Source organism: Helianthus annuus, chromosome 16 (assembly GCF_002127325.2).
Source record: "Helianthus annuus cultivar XRQ/B chromosome 16, HanXRQr2.0-SUNRISE, whole genome shotgun sequence".
NCBI lineage: Eukaryota > Viridiplantae > Streptophyta > Magnoliopsida > Asterales > Asteraceae > Helianthus > Helianthus annuus.
The window spans coordinates 114,972,886-114,989,981 of record NC_035448.2 but is presented as its reverse complement, the minus strand read 5'-3'; the positions used below and the strand labels follow the sequence as shown (position 1 = coordinate 114,989,981).

General features: G+C 37.3%; 2 protein-coding genes across 4 annotated transcripts; one reads left to right on the top strand and one right to left on the bottom strand.

The window, feature by feature from the left end:
• Positions 1-576: 576 nt before the first annotated feature.
• Positions 577-5,152, top strand: LOC110918239 (DEAD-box ATP-dependent RNA helicase 3, chloroplastic). Its single transcript, XM_022162581.2, has 10 exons — positions 577-1,064; positions 1,341-1,477; positions 1,586-2,000; positions 2,081-2,179; positions 2,274-2,498; positions 3,371-3,748; positions 3,818-3,961; positions 4,037-4,132; positions 4,196-4,488; positions 4,712-5,152. Exons 1-10 carry the CDS (start codon positions 669-671, stop codon positions 4,788-4,790), a joined length of 2,262 nt encoding a protein of 753 aa, XP_022018273.1. The 5' UTR covers positions 577-668; the 3' UTR covers positions 4,791-5,152.
• Positions 5,153-6,464: 1,312 nt separating this feature from the next.
• LOC110916987 (F-actin-capping protein subunit alpha) lies at positions 6,465-10,607 on the bottom strand. Of its 3 annotated transcripts, none has more exons than XM_022161618.2 (10): positions 10,392-10,607; positions 10,181-10,296; positions 9,132-9,221; positions 8,820-8,893; positions 8,406-8,567; positions 8,129-8,207; positions 7,971-8,048; positions 7,532-7,606; positions 7,417-7,452; positions 6,465-6,736 (listed from the first exon to the last, which is right to left on the bottom strand). In XM_022161618.2, exons 1-10 carry the CDS (start codon positions 10,504-10,506, stop codon positions 6,629-6,631), a joined length of 933 nt encoding a protein of 310 aa, XP_022017310.1. In that variant the 5' UTR covers positions 10,507-10,607; the 3' UTR covers positions 6,465-6,628. The 3 variants fall into 3 exon arrangements, with proteins under 3 accessions (XP_022017310.1, XP_022017311.1, XP_022017312.1); XM_022161619.2 differs by having other exon boundaries at positions 8,820-8,884; positions 10,392-10,605; XM_022161620.2 differs by having other exon boundaries at positions 10,181-10,307; positions 10,392-10,581.
• Between the last annotated feature and the right edge of the window lie 6,489 nt (positions 10,608-17,096).

Here is a 17,096-nt window from a genome sequence, read left to right as displayed (position 1 = left end):
CGGTGGCAGGTGGCTGCGGGTTGCGGGCGACGACAACGGTGGGCATCAGTGGGGGTGGCGGGGACTAGTGGGTGTCGGCGGCGATGGGCGTTGGTGGTAGGTGATGGGGAAAGTGATGGGTTGTGGTGTTGTCAATGAAGGGTGTAAAGACGGGATGCAATGAAAAAACATGTGGTTGATGAAATGATTTTGAGTGAATTAACCACCCACAATCACCACGCATCATTGACGATCGCCATCCGATTTTATTCCTTCGTATTTTCTCGCATACCAAACAACAAAAAAGTAATGATTCATTCCATTCTCACATGGTAACCAAACAAGACATGGAATGGTAAAAATTAATTCCATTACCTCATCTATTCCATTAACTCGTCCATTTCATTCACCCGTCCATTCCATTACCCTATACCAAACAGACCCTAAATGCCTTATATAACGAGTGATTTCATTTTATTAACCAACCAAACATTATTTTCTTCGTTAACACGTAATAATACATTCCATTCAACCTCTCATTCCTACGTACCAAACACCACCTAAATATTTTTCAAAAATATAAACATTCCAAGAGGTTTTTCATTTTTATTATACCGACCGTAAACCTCTCACCTTATCCCCATCCTCTTCATCCTCACTCACCTTCTTCAATCTTCACCATCATAACAATGGCCTGTTCTTCTTCATTCATAGGCATCTCCTCCATATTCCACAAAAACCCATCCCTAGAAATACTCTCCACAACAAAATTCTCCACTTTACATCTTCCCCATTTCACTTCCCTAAAATCTGCCTCTAGACCCCACCATAACACCGCCGGCGCAACTGGTGGTTCTGGGTTCGTTACGGCGGCGACTGCCACCCCCAATAATATTCTAACTGAGAAGGCCTTCGGTGTGTTTGACGAAGACAATTTGTATGATGATGATGATGATGAGTCTGAGGTTAAATTTGATGAAGATGGTGGTGGTGATGGTGAGCTTGCTGTTAGTAAATTGGGTTTGCCTCAAAGGCTAGTTCAGAGTCTTGAGAAAAGAGGGATTACTAGTCTGTTTCCAATTCAGGTGCTTGCTTTGTTAAATTTATACCCTTTTTTATATATCATTATGTTTTGTTACTGTGTGTATAATGTGTGTATAATTTGAAATCTGGATACTTTAAACATGTTAATGTCAATGGTGTTACTTTTATAGATGTATTTAAATTGAGTGTAGTTGTAACAATTTAAAAGTTTAGGGAATTGAACTTTAATAATTCAAAATATAGGCATTGCCTGATGATAATCCGGCGACGTGACGAATGAAAAATGGTGTTAACTTGCTTTTGTTTCAATCATGTAGCGAGCCGTATTGGTCCCTGCACTAGAAGGTAGAGATATAATCGCACGTGCCAAAACTGGAACAGGGAAGACATTAGCTTTCGGTATTCCTATAATCAAAAGACTTACCGAAGACGATGAAGCAAGAATTTCTCCAAGGTACCCATGAATCAAGTTTCCTTTTCAACTTTATTCTGTAACATTTGGTACTTATAGTTTAAATTATGTTGGATGTAATCATTACAAACATATATATTTCATGTATAGGCGCACTCAACGACTTCCGAGAGTTTTAGTACTTGCACCTACAAGGGAATTAGCAAGGCAAGTAGAAACAGAGATTAAAGAGTCTGCCCCGTATTTGAGCACCGTTTGTGTGTATGGTGGTGTGTCGTATACTTCACAACAAAATGCATTGTCTCGTGGGGTCGATGTTGTGGTTGGCACGCCCGGAAGACTTATCGATTTGATCGGAAGTAATAGCCTAAAGTTAGGGGAGGTTCAGTTCTTGGTTCTTGATGAAGCTGATCAAATGCTCGCTGTTGGTTTTGAGGAAGACGTTGAACATATTTTAGAGAAGCTTCCGTCAGAGAGGCAAAGCATGCTTTTCTCAGCAACTATGCCCGGTTGGGTCAAGAAACTCTCGAGGAAATATTTGAATAATCCGTTGACAATTGATCTAGTAAGTTTATTGTAATATTGGAATTATTATAGCATATATTCATATGAATTGATAAAATTTGTCTTGTTGAACCTAACAAGGTTGGCGATCAAGATGAAAAGCTAGCAGAGGGTATCAAGCTGTATGCTATACCAACGACCACAACGTCAAAACGGACGATACTTGGTGATCTTGTCACGGTACAAGACTTATTATAACATTTTCTTATATGTAAAGGTCAAAGTTTGAATTATGTAGCGAACGGCGAATTTACAATTATAATGTTGTTTGCAGGTGTATGCAAAGGGTGGGAAGACCATTGTTTTCACTCAAACAAAAAGGGATGCCGATGAGGTATCTATGGCGTTGACTAATAGTATTACTTCTGAGGCGTTACACGGTGACATATCGCAACATCAAAGGGAAAGAACCTTGAATGGATTTCGACAAGGAAAGTTTACTGTGCTTGTTGCTACCGATGTTGCTTCTCGTGGCCTTGATATACCCAACGTTGATTTAGTAAGTTTGACCAATGTTTTAAACATCTCGCTTCTCAGATCCCAGATGACTTAACTTCAAAAAGTTTCTAATAAAAAGGATTAAACTTTTGAAAATTTTTGTTTAGCAGAGTCTGACCTGGTTAACCGGGTCAAACTGGTGACATGGCAGTTGAACTGTCGTTAACCTTAACCATGTTGGTTTATCTTGCTGACGTGGCACATGAAAAGTGGTTAACCTGCAAGATATTCCAATATGGAAGGTTTTGAAAGAGTAAAATGCCATTTTCGTCCCTGAGGTTTGGCCAGTTTTGCAACTTTCATCCAAAGGTTTGTTTTTTTTGCATTTGGATCTAAAAGGTTTGAAATCTTGCCATTTTCATGTGGTTCGTTACGTCCATTTTTCTCCGTTAAGTTAGGGGGTATTTCTGTGTTTTTTGTTAACGTAAAGGGCAATTTGGTCTTTTTCACTAAAAAGACCGACTCCCCTGAATTGCCCTTTAAGTTAACAAAAAAGACGAAAAATACCCCTGACTTAACAGAGAAAAATGGATGGCGTTAACAAGCCAGATGAAAATGGCAAGATTTCAAATCTTTTGGATCCAGGTGCGAAAAAACAAACCTTTGGACGAAAGTCGCAAAACTGGTCAAACCTCAGGGACGAAAATGGCATTTTACTCGTTTTGAAAAGTTAAAGTATTTTTAGGAGAAAGAAAATACTATATTCGCCTAAACAACGAAATCACATCCAAACACTATCTTCTATAGCTGTTTTATACAACTACCTGATTCTGATCCTCGAATATCATATAGCCCCTTTCAAAACGCACCCTTAAAGAGCTATCCCAATTCAGTTGTGACATATATCGTTCCTCTACTTGGTTTTTACTATAGGTTATCCACTATGAACTACCAAACGATCCCGAAACTTTTGTGCACCGATCTGGTAGAACGGGGCGTGCAGGGAAGGAAGGCACAGTCATTTTGATGTTCACAAATAGTCAGAGGAGAACAATTAGATCTCTTGAGCGTGACGTAGGATGCAAGTTCGACTTCATAAATCCGCCAGCTGTGGAAGACGTATTGGAATCTTCCGCTCAGCAAGTTGTTGCTACCCTATCAGGTGTCCATCAAGAGTCCATACAGTTCTTCACTCCAACCGCACAAAAACTTATTGAAGAACAGGGTGCAAGCGCTCTTGCTGCAGCCCTGGCACAGTTGAGCGGTTTCTCAAAGCCTCCGTCATCCCGTTCTCTTATCTCACACGATCAGGTAATTTGTTTTGACGTTTCTGATTTTGTACCGTCGTGCTGTGTCGAACTGTGAATGCTTGCATTGTAGGGATGGACTACGTTGCAACTGACTCGGGATCCTGCTTTATCAAGAGGATTCATGTCAGCTAGAACGGTTACTGGATTCTTGGCTGATGTTTATAAAACCGCTGCTGATGAACTCGGAAAAATACATATAATTGCAGATGAAATGGTGTGTATCTATAATCTATACACGTGAGCTAAATAATGTAACTTCACAAGAGTAATCATGTATCTGTTTTATCAGGTTCAGGGAGCGGTCTTTGATCTTCCGGAAGAGATTGCGAAAGAGCTACTAAACAAGGACTTGCCACCTGGCAACACTGTTACAAAAATCACAAAGGTCAACTCATTTCTTTTTTTATAAATGATGCGTGTATTCTGATTTATTGGATGGTATTTGCAGTTGCCTGCATTGCAAGATGATGGTCCGGCGGGTGACTTTTACGGTAGGTTTTCTAACAAGGAGAGAAGTTCACGAGGGGGAGGTTCTAGAAGGGGTGGTTGGGGTAGCAGTGGCGGCAGTCGGTTCTCTTCAAATGATGAAGGGGATAGCTTCAGGCGAGGTGGTAGGAGTGGCGGCAGAGGCGGCTCTAGAAGTGGTGGAGGAAGTGATTGGTTAATTGGTGAAAGACGATCTTCACGCTCTCCTTCCTTTGGGACTAGGGGCTCTGGCTCTTCATCTCGGACTAGAGACAGGTACTAAATTCTGTTGGGTAGTTATTGTTAATCTTATTTTCTGCTAAATCAGTTTCTTGTGACTAGAGGTTGCAAAATGGGCGGGATGGGTAACGGGCCAAGACGGGTTTGTGTCAAAATATGCAACTTTTTGGCACATTTGACCTGAACATTTTTTTTATTATAGATAATTTGTGTGTACAATCACAATATACTAATATCGAATCATTTCATTGAATGACAGAAACTTCGATGGGGCATGTTTCCACTGTGGACGGTCTGGGCACAGGGCATCTGAATGTCCCAGTAAGCAAGATTACTAGTTTGCCCCTTTTTCCTATTTAGAGCCCAAACGTTCATAGATCTGTCTTAGCCATCGCTGCTCGTTTAAAAGAGGTACGAAGGCTGACTGACAAGAAACAAAAATGGTACGCGTGGTGGATGCTGAAAGTAAGGTCTTTAGGTGGCAGCAGCCCTCTTTTACCTGATATTTTAGCAGCATTTTTGATATCATGATTTGTCCAACTTAATTATAACATTTATTTATTGCTCGAGTGTGAGTAGTCTCTCTTTTTAGAAATTGGAAGTTAAGATTTGCGTTTATTGCGCGTCGCTTCCCATAACAAAACGAAGCAACTAGTAGTATACAGATTTTTGCGGATGATGATAAAGTTGATTGTGCTTACATATTGTCCAAGTATTTTTAGTTGCCAAAAATCATGATTGGCATATTTTCATGTTCAGAACAATCAATATAAAGAGGCATTGTTGCACTTATGCGACCTGCCTTAAATGTCGTTCATTACAACCAACTCGAAAGACACAATGGTCAGGAGCGACGCTTCTACAAATCTCATTTCTAACTAGCTGGCGAATGATCGTTGTCCTCTACACATTATATTATATTATATTATATCATATCATATCATACCATACCATACCATACCATACCATACCTTAAATTCAAAGGTCAGTGTCGACTTTTGAAATCACCATTAACTCCTCAAGTCTCTAAATTGACATAAATAACTTTTGTAACTTGGCAAGAATGACCCCCTTACTTTCCAACTTGACAAAAAGGCCCCCATACTTTCTAACTTTTCTTTAACCCTCAAACCTTTGACATAAATTCGAGTTTGTTTACGCTTTAACTTACTTTTTGTTTGAAAACGATTCGGATCAATTATAAATGTTTTCTTTTTATGTTGTTTGGAAACAAATCAGGTCAAATGTAATATGTCTCGATTCGAAGGTATAAATTTGAGTTAGTGTATGTTTCGACGTAAATTTATTTCGGAAACGGGTTTGGTAGATTGTAGCCTATGCGTTATCATGTCGCATATGGCCTGCCGTAACGCCCGGCGGGTAAAAAAACTGGTTATTAAAAAATTAAAAAAGGAATGAAAAAACTTCAAAAGTAAAAAAAATAAAAAAAAACATTTGTAAAATAATAAAAGTAAAATCCAAATAACTAATAAATTAAAAAAAAAAAAAGACACTAAGAAATTCATGGTGGCCACTTTATGAAAAGGAAAACTTTAGTGGAACGTTATGTAAAGTTTTGTGGCCAAACCAGAAAACCACCAAAATAATCTTTTTCATTATATTGCTCTCCTATCTGAGATATCATCTTTTTTTTTTTTTAAAGGGTTACCCAGTGAATTTTATAAATCAATAAATTAATACACGAGTGGGCCTTATGTCTTTTAGGAGTGAATTTTCTTTAAGAAGGCTTACAGGTTTATATATACTATAAGGTACAAATATCGGATTTTCATGTATAGATTTTTAAGTATTTATCATTATTTTTGTTGCTCTCGAGTCTTTCTAATTGTTGTCCTCTGTTTATTCTAAGACAAACTATAAGCCAAACTTCCAGATCTTAAACCTTGTTTTTGAATCGTTAGCCGTGAACCGAAATTAAAATCCGAAACTAGTGATTACCTATGTGGCATGAAACATCATCATTCTTACCCAATACTATAGAAATACCAAAATAGGTGGAGCAGATCATATGAATAAAGGCAAATGATCAATAACACATAACAAAATATTGAATTCAGGGATACAATTTGGACCAATCAGCAGCAGCTTTCCCTCACACTATTGGATTCAGGCTTAAAGAATGTGGATTCTGAGGAGGACCATTTCCTATACATGTCTATTTTTCAATTCCAAGTTCTTTTGTAAGATCTCTTGTGAGACTAAATTGCACTGTGTTGTGCCACGGGAACAATGTACGAGTAACTGGAAGCTTTCTTCGCAGCTCCTGCAGTCACAACCGACAATCCCCATGTGTTAGGAATGGCAAAATGGCAGGTTGGGTCTGAGTCATACCGGCTGTCAGGTTGGCCAAACCAGCAAACACGTTTTTGTTCATTTTAATAAAAAAAAAATTATGAATCATGATTTCATTTCTTGATAAATTTATAAACGTTAATGTGTTGGGTATAATGCAGTTTAATAGGTTTTATGCACTTGAATACATTTAAGATGACTTTCAACCGGTTTTGTTTTAAGCTTAACACACTTGATTCATTATAGATCGAAGAGTTAATTGCATGGATCAATAGATGGTCCCTTTGGTATGCCAATATTGCGGTTTTGGTCCTTTCTTTTCAGATATTACACATTCGGTCCCCATTGTTCGCCATACCGTAACTTAGGTCCTTTTCACGAACCGATGCTAAAACATATGTTATAAAATGGTCATTTCACATCGATTTAAAAGATTTTTCGATATCACGTTGTGACAGGGACCCAAACATGTTACGGTTAAGCAAACACCGAGACAAATCCATAATTGCATAACAAAAAGAACCAGAACCACAATATAGCCCAAATCGTCTCTCTTTGTAAGTAATCGATCGACATTGGCACTTGTACTTTGGACTCAAGACACACGAAATTAAAAGGGTTGTACCAATCGTTAGAGACAAAACAAAGTACCTTGAATGTAGAATCTGGCAAATTGGAATAAGATGCCTGCCATTGAACAAATATTAGCAAATAACTCAACATCAAAACGTTTTATGATTCGAAAAAGGGAGAGTGAAACACAAACCTGCAGAGACGTCAGGTACTCTGTCTCATGATGGCGAATGATGTTCATCAATGAATCAGCAGAATCCTCTGGTGACTGCAAGTATGCAACACATATCAGCCACATCACAGGATTTTATTGAACAAAATTTAAAATTTGTCAGCCTAGGTTTACACTTTACAGTGTGTCATAATAGACTGAAAAGTTCTACTTGTCAGCCTAGTCCATGGCTTTATAGCCTAGTGGCATTTTGGGGGTGGGATAAAGCTTTGGGACCAATAGGTCCTGGGTTCGATTCCCACAAGGGGGTTTTCCCATATTTATTGGGTTTCCTCCTGAATTGGTGTATAGGCATTATGCCTAGTGGAGTTGGATATGATCGGGTGGATCCGCTGGTGGCACGATGATACTCTAGTGGTCCGTCAGTGATCCAAATTTGCCGTTCAAAAAAAAAGGTAACCTGAAAGATAGTTGAATCCCTGCATTCATGCTTTGCATCTAGCTGTACATTCCCTTCTTCAAAATAGTGAGCACTCACCTGGATATTCAAGATATAAACAATAAGCTATCTTAATTATATACCCAATAAAAAGATGATCTTTGAGTTTCAGCATGTGCCTGCACTTTTCCTCTGACTTCGACAGTTTGTAGTTCATCCTTGAACTCAATGTTCCATATTGAGCCCCAACTACCATTACTGATAAACATCAACATACACAATTTTGTCATGTGACATATATTATATTATTATACGGGCCTCTCTATTCCTATGGGGTAGAGGTAAGGCTGTCTACATCTTACCCTCCACAGACCCTACCTTAGCTTTCCTATTGGTGGGATTTACTGAGTATGATGATGATGATGAAAAGGTAGTAAAGAAAACAATCAGACTAACCAAAAGTTTTGTGGGCTGTGTCGAGTAGCTGTAATGACCACAACAAGCTCAAAATCTGAACCGTAGTCTTCAACGTCTTTTCCACTGGTACAGTAAACCGAGCAGACACCTTTTGGATAAGCCTCTCCGACATACTTGGAGATTTCCACATCTAGGGCACTTCTGTAGCAATGCGACAGAATATATAAATTTCCACTTTCTGGATGAACTTTAAATACAAATCGTTAAGTACTGAATATAGCTTATATAGTTATATTAGTAATTGTATCACTTTCTGTGTTAATTTAATCATCCCATATTTTATGATGTGATGAAAAGGTGTCAGATCTTAACCAGTAAAGTTAATCACACAATGCTACGAAATTCACATTCGTCAAAGATTGTTAAAAAATTAAAAAAAAAAAAAAAGATTACCGATACTCTTCTATGTAAGGGGATGGAAGCTCCTCGTCTATAGCTGGTCTTATTTGTGTACAAATCTGAGCCAACTTAGCATGTCATATAAATCACAAGTAAATACAAAGAGCCCATATTAACAATGAGTCAATGACCGAAGCAAGAAGATTGAACTCAAACTAATACCAGATAACTAAGCAATACACATATATAATTTAATGGCTTATAGGTATTATTTAATATAGCTGTAGTATTCTTTACCTTTACTGTTTAACATTGCTCACACATATGTTCACATAGAGAGACCAATCACTAGCTTATTGAACTTACTTGTCGAACATGGTCAACCTTTCCCACTTGTGCGGTCCTTGGATCAAGATACTCATCCTCACTAAGCTCACTATATGATGATACAAGAACCTGCAAAAACGATCCCACAGAGAATTAAAAACGGTTGACGTCCCTTGTAATGTATAAAAGACTAAATATCGGACACCTACGACCTACCTACCCAAAAATAACATATAGCAAATTTGCACATACCACTATTTTGCCTTAGAAATCACAAGCCGGTCAGTGCAAAAAGATGATTTAGTAAATTATGCAACCACAAGGGAGCATAGATTTGCTAATGTATATGTTGCAGGGTTGGAAACACAAACAAGAAAAGAAAACAGACCATGAAACTGACTATGCAGGGTTCTAATATAGTAGAATCTGAAAAATTGTATTGGTGAATAATATTTTCACTAATGATATAGCTAACCAAATAACGATAAAGCGAACCAACTAATGATATTGATAAAATCGTTGATGATCAGTGTTGTTGAAATCGGGATCCTAAAATCGATAATCGGTCAAAATCTTTCAAGTATTTGAACAATTATACTTATCAATCCAATCCGATTAATAAGCTTGAAAAAACTCCACACAAAATTTTGATATACGTATATAAGTTTGAATAATTACATATAAAATTCCAATACTTATTAATCCCGATATTTCGCTAGTCAGTCGGCGACTAGTGCCTTGTCTACCGCCTAGCGATTTTTACAACTATGTTAATGATAAAGGCATAAAGCTAACCAAACTTTATCGGTGAAAAATATTTTTTCGTACTGATAAAGCTAATCAACTAATGATATCAACAAAATGTTAATAACTATCCTAATATTCAAACTATAAAATAGAATAATGACCTACCAACAAACATAAAGGATAAATGATAACACAATTACAGTAATGTTCCATAAACACTAACACACAATCAATTAAAATCAGCACAATTACAGTAATGTTCCATAAACATTAACACACAATCAATTAAAATCACAGCTGAAACATAACATAAACTTAAACAGATTATGATACAATCATACCTCACCGCTTCGATTAGGAAACTGTAAACAAACAACGTGTGATTTGTTGTAGAGAGGAAACGCTTCAGAAGCCGCTCTTCGATACACATTGTCGTCGTTGAGAACCGATTGCAGGTCTGTAAAACCCCTATAAGGTATGAGAAACAGTACGGAATCAAATGCATATGAAGAAGAAGAAGAAATGAATTGGAGGGAGGGAGGGATGTGAGACCTTTGGCGACGTATTGAATTTCGCCAGGTGGAGAGTTGAGAAGAAACCATTTGGCAATGTCGAATTTCTGGTCGTCTGTGAGGGCAATTTCTTCATTTTCTTCTGCATCCGCCATTGAGAGATAGGTGTCCAGGATGGTGGTTGGGATTTGAAATTTGGGGATGGAGACAGTGGGTTTGTTACATATGTAGTAATCAAAGACGCTTTCTTCACAACCAAATTACAACATTCAATTCAATTCAAGATAATAATAATTGGCAATGTTTTAAAAACGGGTTTTTAACTCATGCCGGGTTGTGCTCTAAAATGGTTCAACCGGTTGAACCGGGTTGTATAAGACGATTGAACCGGGTTACTAGTTAACCCTATAAATTCCATAAAATACAAATTTATCTCAAAAAACAATCAAATCTCAACTAGGATTTATGTAACTAATCATAGTTTTATCCAAAAACAACTATTTTTATTGTAAACTATTAAGCATTTTAAGAATATTTTTATTAGTTAAAACAATATTGCATTATACGAGGTGAGTAACAATTTCAACGATGACGAAATATTGAAACAGAAGACACTAGGTTAATTACCGGAAATATGGAAGATCAATATTACCTTAATATTGTATTTTATTAAAATTAAGAAATCAAATCTTAAGATGATGCAAACCGGTTCAATGGTTTGAACCGGTAGAACGGGATTTATCGCCGGTACATAAGACATACCGTATCCGGGTTTTACCGGCCTTTATCGTACCGAACTCGTGTCTGATATCCGGTTTAACCGGTATAACCGACCGGTTCATACCGATATTTAAAACATTGATAATTGGTGCAGGGATATTGGCACGTGTTTTACATCGATTGAGAAATCATGAAACGAATGCCGGTATCAGTAATGGTATCATTATTGTTTGGCAGGCATCAGGGTGTTTTGTTATGATACTGTTATCATACAATGTTGTTTGGCACGTTCATAAAACCATTAAAAACGGTATCAATTTGTTCGAATGGAATAAAAACAATTTTTACCGCAAATAACAAAAGAAAAATTAGCTATATTTTACCTGTTCGAATAAAACTTTAATTTTAAATATAAAAAGCACGACGTAGCGTATATTTGAAATTTGTAAAACATTATGTTATATTGCTAAAATAACAGAAATGGTAAACACGTCACTTTATTAAAAAAAAACTAAACCAGACGTAACTTTTCTGATTTGTATATTACTATTCACAACTTGGTTATATGTAAAATAAAAAAAGTCTAGACGTAAATAAAGTAAACGTGTTACAACAATATACTTAGAATTTACAAAACATCATATATTACAAAGTACAAGCGAAAAACAGAAAATACTCAAAGAATTATATGAACTTAGAATTTACAAAATATCATATCTTACAAAGTACAAGCGAAAAACAGAAAATACTCAAAGAATTATATGAAAAAATCCACCAAGGATTTAAATAAGATAATTTAGGCTTTGGGTTAGTATTAAAAATTCTACAAACATGAGGTGAAAAGGTATGAATGAAGAAACCATAAGGACCACACTGAAAGTTGATTTAAAACTTTGTTATTTCTCTAGAAAAATACCAAAAAAATATTTTACTATTGTTAATATAACTAGAATTGATTTCTTGCGTTGCGAGTTGCGAGTCGACATTTTTGTCACAAAGCAATAGTGTCATTCTAAATCACATCAATTAAATGTAGCCAATAATGTGTCATCTACGATTCAAGTTTATGCCCCATTGTGATCATATTGTTGCAAGGAATCACTTTTAGGGGAGTTCATTTTCTTACTTTTTGGTATTCTTTGCATTTGTCCTTGTTGTTTATGTACTTATTGTTTTAAACACCTTATAAAGTTGTAGGTAGTATGCTTTGACTTTGACTTTGAAAGTCAAACAGTACTATCTTAAGTTAAACATTTTTTACCGTCGTAATTTTAATAATTTAATACATTTTTAGCCATATCTTGCTCATCAAGTGCTAATTTGTTAATGTCTCGTATCTTTACATCAAAGGGGTTGGGAACTATATGCATACCCTTGTTTGAAATGATTCCTCGTATATAAGTTAAAATGAGAATTATAAAATAAAGAAAAATGAAAACTAATCCGAACTATGCATTAACCATGAGTATTAGGGCTGTAAATGAACCGAACGTTCAGCGAACAGTTCGTGAACCGTTCGGCGGGAAGTTCGTTTATGTTCATTCGTTTAATAAACGAACGAACATAAACAAGAAATTTCGTTCGATTAGTTAAATGAACGAACATGAACAAAGGTCTCGTTCGTTCGATTGTGTTCGTGAACGTTCGGTAAGGTGTTCGTGAACGTGTTCGTGAACATTCGTTGATTTGCGTTCGTTTATGTTCGTATGTTTGTGTTTTAATTGAAGATCTTTGTACTTTCTTATATTTTATTTGTAATTTTTATATTATTAAACTCTATTTATTTTATTACCCTAACAATTAAACTAGGAAACTCATTTTCACCTTGTTACGCATCATTTCCCTTTCATTTCTCGTTACTTACATTGACGAATACGATCGACCTCCGTTCCACAATAAGGGATTCAAGTTCGAGTGCTACTCTCTGGGCCATCTATCTTTATCCTTCGTCGCGTTCGCCAAATTTATTTGTGTTCGTGAACCGTTCGCGAACACGCTCATTTCCTTAATGAACGAACACGAACATAAAATCTAGTTCGGTAAGTGTTCATGAACCGTTCGTGAACACATTTATTTCCTTAACGAACGAACACGAACAAAGCCTTGTTCGTGTTCGTTCGGTTCGTTTACAGCCCTAATGAGTATAATTAGTTTCATCTTTCATATTAAAAGGAAGGGTTAGGATTTGGAGTTCTTCATAATCTTATTAGGAAAATTAGAGGTTACAAAGTAAATTAGTAGTAGGTAATTACCCGTGGTCCACGACATTTTAGAAACGTAGATAAAATTAAGTAACGCTTAAGGATTGATTACAAAAGAATTAAAAGTGAAGAAGTATGGTCCCAAGTCCATGCACACATGGCAAGGACCACACCACCTTTTATCCAGCATGGCGCTTACATCAGCAGAGCATATCCAGAAACTTATAGAAGCTTCTGGAAGAAATCGCAGGTGACACCAAAGATGCTCTCCCAGACAAAAAAGACAACACGTGTCACCGGTAGACGGACGCCAACTGGACCTGCAAGATATTCCTAGGACAGGCCGACAACCACAGCCAGATTTCTCCTAACTGGACGAATAGAGATGCGCCACGTCATCCACTACTCTAGGAATGACAGAGGAGACCAAGAGGATATTCCTCTTGGTCGGACAACTGGCACTCAACGGCAGCTGGCAAGGCCCTCCTTCCCTCCTCCATCCTTCGGCTATAAATAGAGAACTCCTCCTTCAGGTTTAACATTCTCCTCTCTCTCTATTTCACCTACAACACACACTATTCTCCTCAGAACAATAGTTATTCTCACGCCGGAGAGTGGTCACAAGGAGAACCCCCTATTCCCCTCCTTGTGGCGAGTCACCAGTGTTCTGTTTTGTAGGAATCCAGCAGTTGGCGAGCGGATGAAGAGATTGAACTCATGCACACGAGACAACCCTGCTGGTTAACCTAGTGTTAACTAGTGTTTCATCATTGGCGCCCACCGCATTTTTTACAACCATTTTCATATCTTTTCTCTTCAAAAACACTCTTTGAATGGCTGAACAAAACCCTTCTCTTCATGGGAGAAAGCTCTTCTTTTGTGCTGCCTACGGACACCATCCACGTCCAAGGGCACCAAAGGAACGGGACCATCAGAGAAGAACCAGTGAACAATGGCAATCCTGATTTTTTTGGAAGTGCTTCCAGAGTTATCAACCAAACCACACCTGGAGCTATCAATCAAACAGCGCCTGGAGTCACAAATCAAACAACTACTGGAGTTCAAATGCCAAACCATGGTGCAGGTCCTTCAGCACCATCGGCTCAGGATCAACTAAACGTCTCAGCTTTATTAGGGCTACCTGAAAGAGAAACTCTGGCCTCCTGGCACGCCAAACAGACAACATCACTAAACATGGTCTATGCGCAGTTAAGCGCACAACAAACATTGCTCCAGGCACAAGCTGCTCCATCTGCCTTTGTTAACCCATCTCAAAGGCCACCAAACACCCAAATTCTGCAACAAGCGCACGCACACACATACGCGCGGAACCAGCAACATGAAAAATCACTAACTAATTTTAACCTAAAATAGACACACTAAGTTTTAAATTAATAAACTAAGACTCTAAATCTAGACTACACAACCAACAAGTGTAGCGGTCAATATAGTACAACTAAAGTAAGTCCGAGTATCAAACCCACGAGACTCTCTAATCAAGTTTACTAGACTAGATTAACTAATTACTAGACTGACTCGACTAATTTTTTTTGTTGTTTGGAGGGGTTTTCTAACCAACTACTAAAATTAACTAAATTAACTAGAACTGACTGGACACGCGAACTAAGACTAAGATGTGATCAGATGATGGAAAACACACTATCTAGGTCTAAATCCTACACTCACATGACACCTTTTATCGATATTGGAACTAATGTGGAAACCGGGATCTTGAGATACTAAACTCAAAGGATGACCGAACAGGACCCTCGACCCTTCCCGAGAAGACACCTATGGCAACTTATTAAGCTGTTCTATTACCGGTTTATAGGACTCCTTCACTGGCTATTCTAGTGTAATAATAAAGCACCCCTGGGCACTCAACCTCACAGCGTGGAAATCTAGGGAAACTAAGGTTTATGATCTAATTCAGCTAGCAGACAGAGACCGTGAACTAGGGGATATTCTCACGAAGAATCTAACCTAGAAACCTGATCACTCGAGACTAGCTAACAACCTCTCACCTCTCGGCTACTGAAGATTGGTAGAACACTCGATCCTAGTCAAATCCTACACCTCTCGGCTACTGAAGATTGGTAGAACACTCGATCCTAATCAAATCCTAATCACAGTTTCTACGTGAAATCGTATACTATTAACCGTAAACTAGCCGCTAACACACAATCCACGACCTAACAAGCATTCATACATAGAAGACATCCACAAGAATGCAAGTGATACATATGATAAAGATACAAACAAGATTAAGCATGCATATACATTAGAACATTGAAACCAAAGTTATAAAATTTATTAATCAAATCCACATAATTTGTCCAAAACCAAAAAGAACAAAATCAAACAGATATAATCATCATATGACCTAGGTAGTGATAAGAAATCTAGCATAACATAGTCATGAAATCATAAAAAAGGATCAAACTTGATTCACAAAGCATGATAAGAAACAGAGGATGAAGACACAAAATGGTAAAAACCGAAAGTTCTAGCCTTAAAGTCTTTAACTTTATGCTTCCCTGCTTTGGAAATCACCTTCTTTTAGCTCTAATTCGTTTAAGGCTTTCAAAATTGTGATTTTTAAGATACAAATTCGTATTTATAACATTCCCGAACAAGCTAGAACCCTAATCTACACATTCGTGACATTTAACCCCATTGCGTCATGCGGCTGGTATTTTCTTCTTGCTCGTGCGACACGAGCATGTTCTTTGATTGCTCGTTGACTTCAGCTCGTCGCATCACGCGACGGGTAGACGTTCTCCTTGTTGCAGGGTGTGACAAGGCCTTTTTCTTCGTTTTCCGCTCTCGTGATCCTCCCGATCACATATGACTCGTCCGAAGGTTCGATTTCTTTCATACTAACTCGTTTTTAGCTCTTTTCTCCTCCGAAACCCTGCAAAACACACAAGACTCGATTATATAAAAATCCAATGATAAAACGACATAAAATGACTGGAAATATAATACAAACTATACACGGAAACAGATGCAATTTGCATTACATCAGACCGTTGTATCGATATCGTCGATGCCGCCATACCCTGGTAAGGATCCGCAACCGTCTGGCACCGCTCAGGATCCGGGGCCGTCAGGCTCGGGCGGTTTAGTACAATTTGTTATCCTTTTTGTATTTTTATGTATTTTGGATTATGTCATGTATAAACAAATTTATTATCTAGTTAAATTTGCAGTTTCAATTTATTTATATATGTGATGTTTATTTACAATGTTTAGATTGGTTGCTTGGTTCCTTATATTATAAAATGCGATACGATATGACACGTCACGATACGACACGACACGTCACGATACGACACGATAAAATATAAAGATAAGATACGTCACAATAAAATATAATACTAAATAAAAATACGATACGTCACGATAAAATTTAATACAAAATACAAATAAGATACATCACAATAAAATATATTCCAAAATACAAATACGATACGATACGATACGTCACGATACGATATGATATGATACGTCATGATAAAAATATAATACAAATACAAAACACATAAAAACAATATTTAAAAAAACCACAATAAACACCAACAACCACAATGAAAACACCCAACTTTAAACTCAAAAAAATAACATGTTCGTTATACAACTCGAATAGCTCAACACGTGTCGAATAAGACCAACCACAATCAAAACACCCAACTTTAAACTCAAAAAAATAACATGTACATTATACAACTCGTATAGCCCAACTTGTGTCGAATAAGACCAACGATAAGACTAAGATCGACGAAGCCTCCTGGAAAGCAAGTTATATCTTTCTCTTTTTATAA

Excerpts from the sequence above, each read along its gene's own strand:
- LOC110918239 (XM_022162581.2), top strand. The coding sequence starts at position 669 with ATGGCCTGTTCTTCTTCATTCATAGGCATCTCCTCCATATTCCACAAA. Across the intron at positions 1,478-1,585 it reads GAAGCAAGAATTTCTCCAAG|GCGCACTCAACGACTTCCGA; the intron begins GTACCCATGAAT and ends TTTCATGTATAG. Across the intron at positions 4,489-4,711 it reads TCATCTCGGACTAGAGACAG|AAACTTCGATGGGGCATGTT; the intron begins GTACTAAATTCT and ends ATTGAATGACAG.
- LOC110916987 (XM_022161618.2), bottom strand. The coding sequence starts at position 10,506 with ATGGCGGATGCAGAAGAAAATGAAGAAATTGCCCTCACAGACGACCAG. Across the intron at positions 8,049-8,128 it reads AAGTCAGAGGAAAAGTGCAG|GTGAGTGCTCACTATTTTGA; the intron begins GCACATGCTGAA and ends TTGAATATCCAG. Across the intron at positions 7,607-7,970 it reads GGGATTCAACTATCTTTCAG|TCACCAGAGGATTCTGCTGA; the intron begins GTTACCTTTTTT and ends GCATACTTGCAG.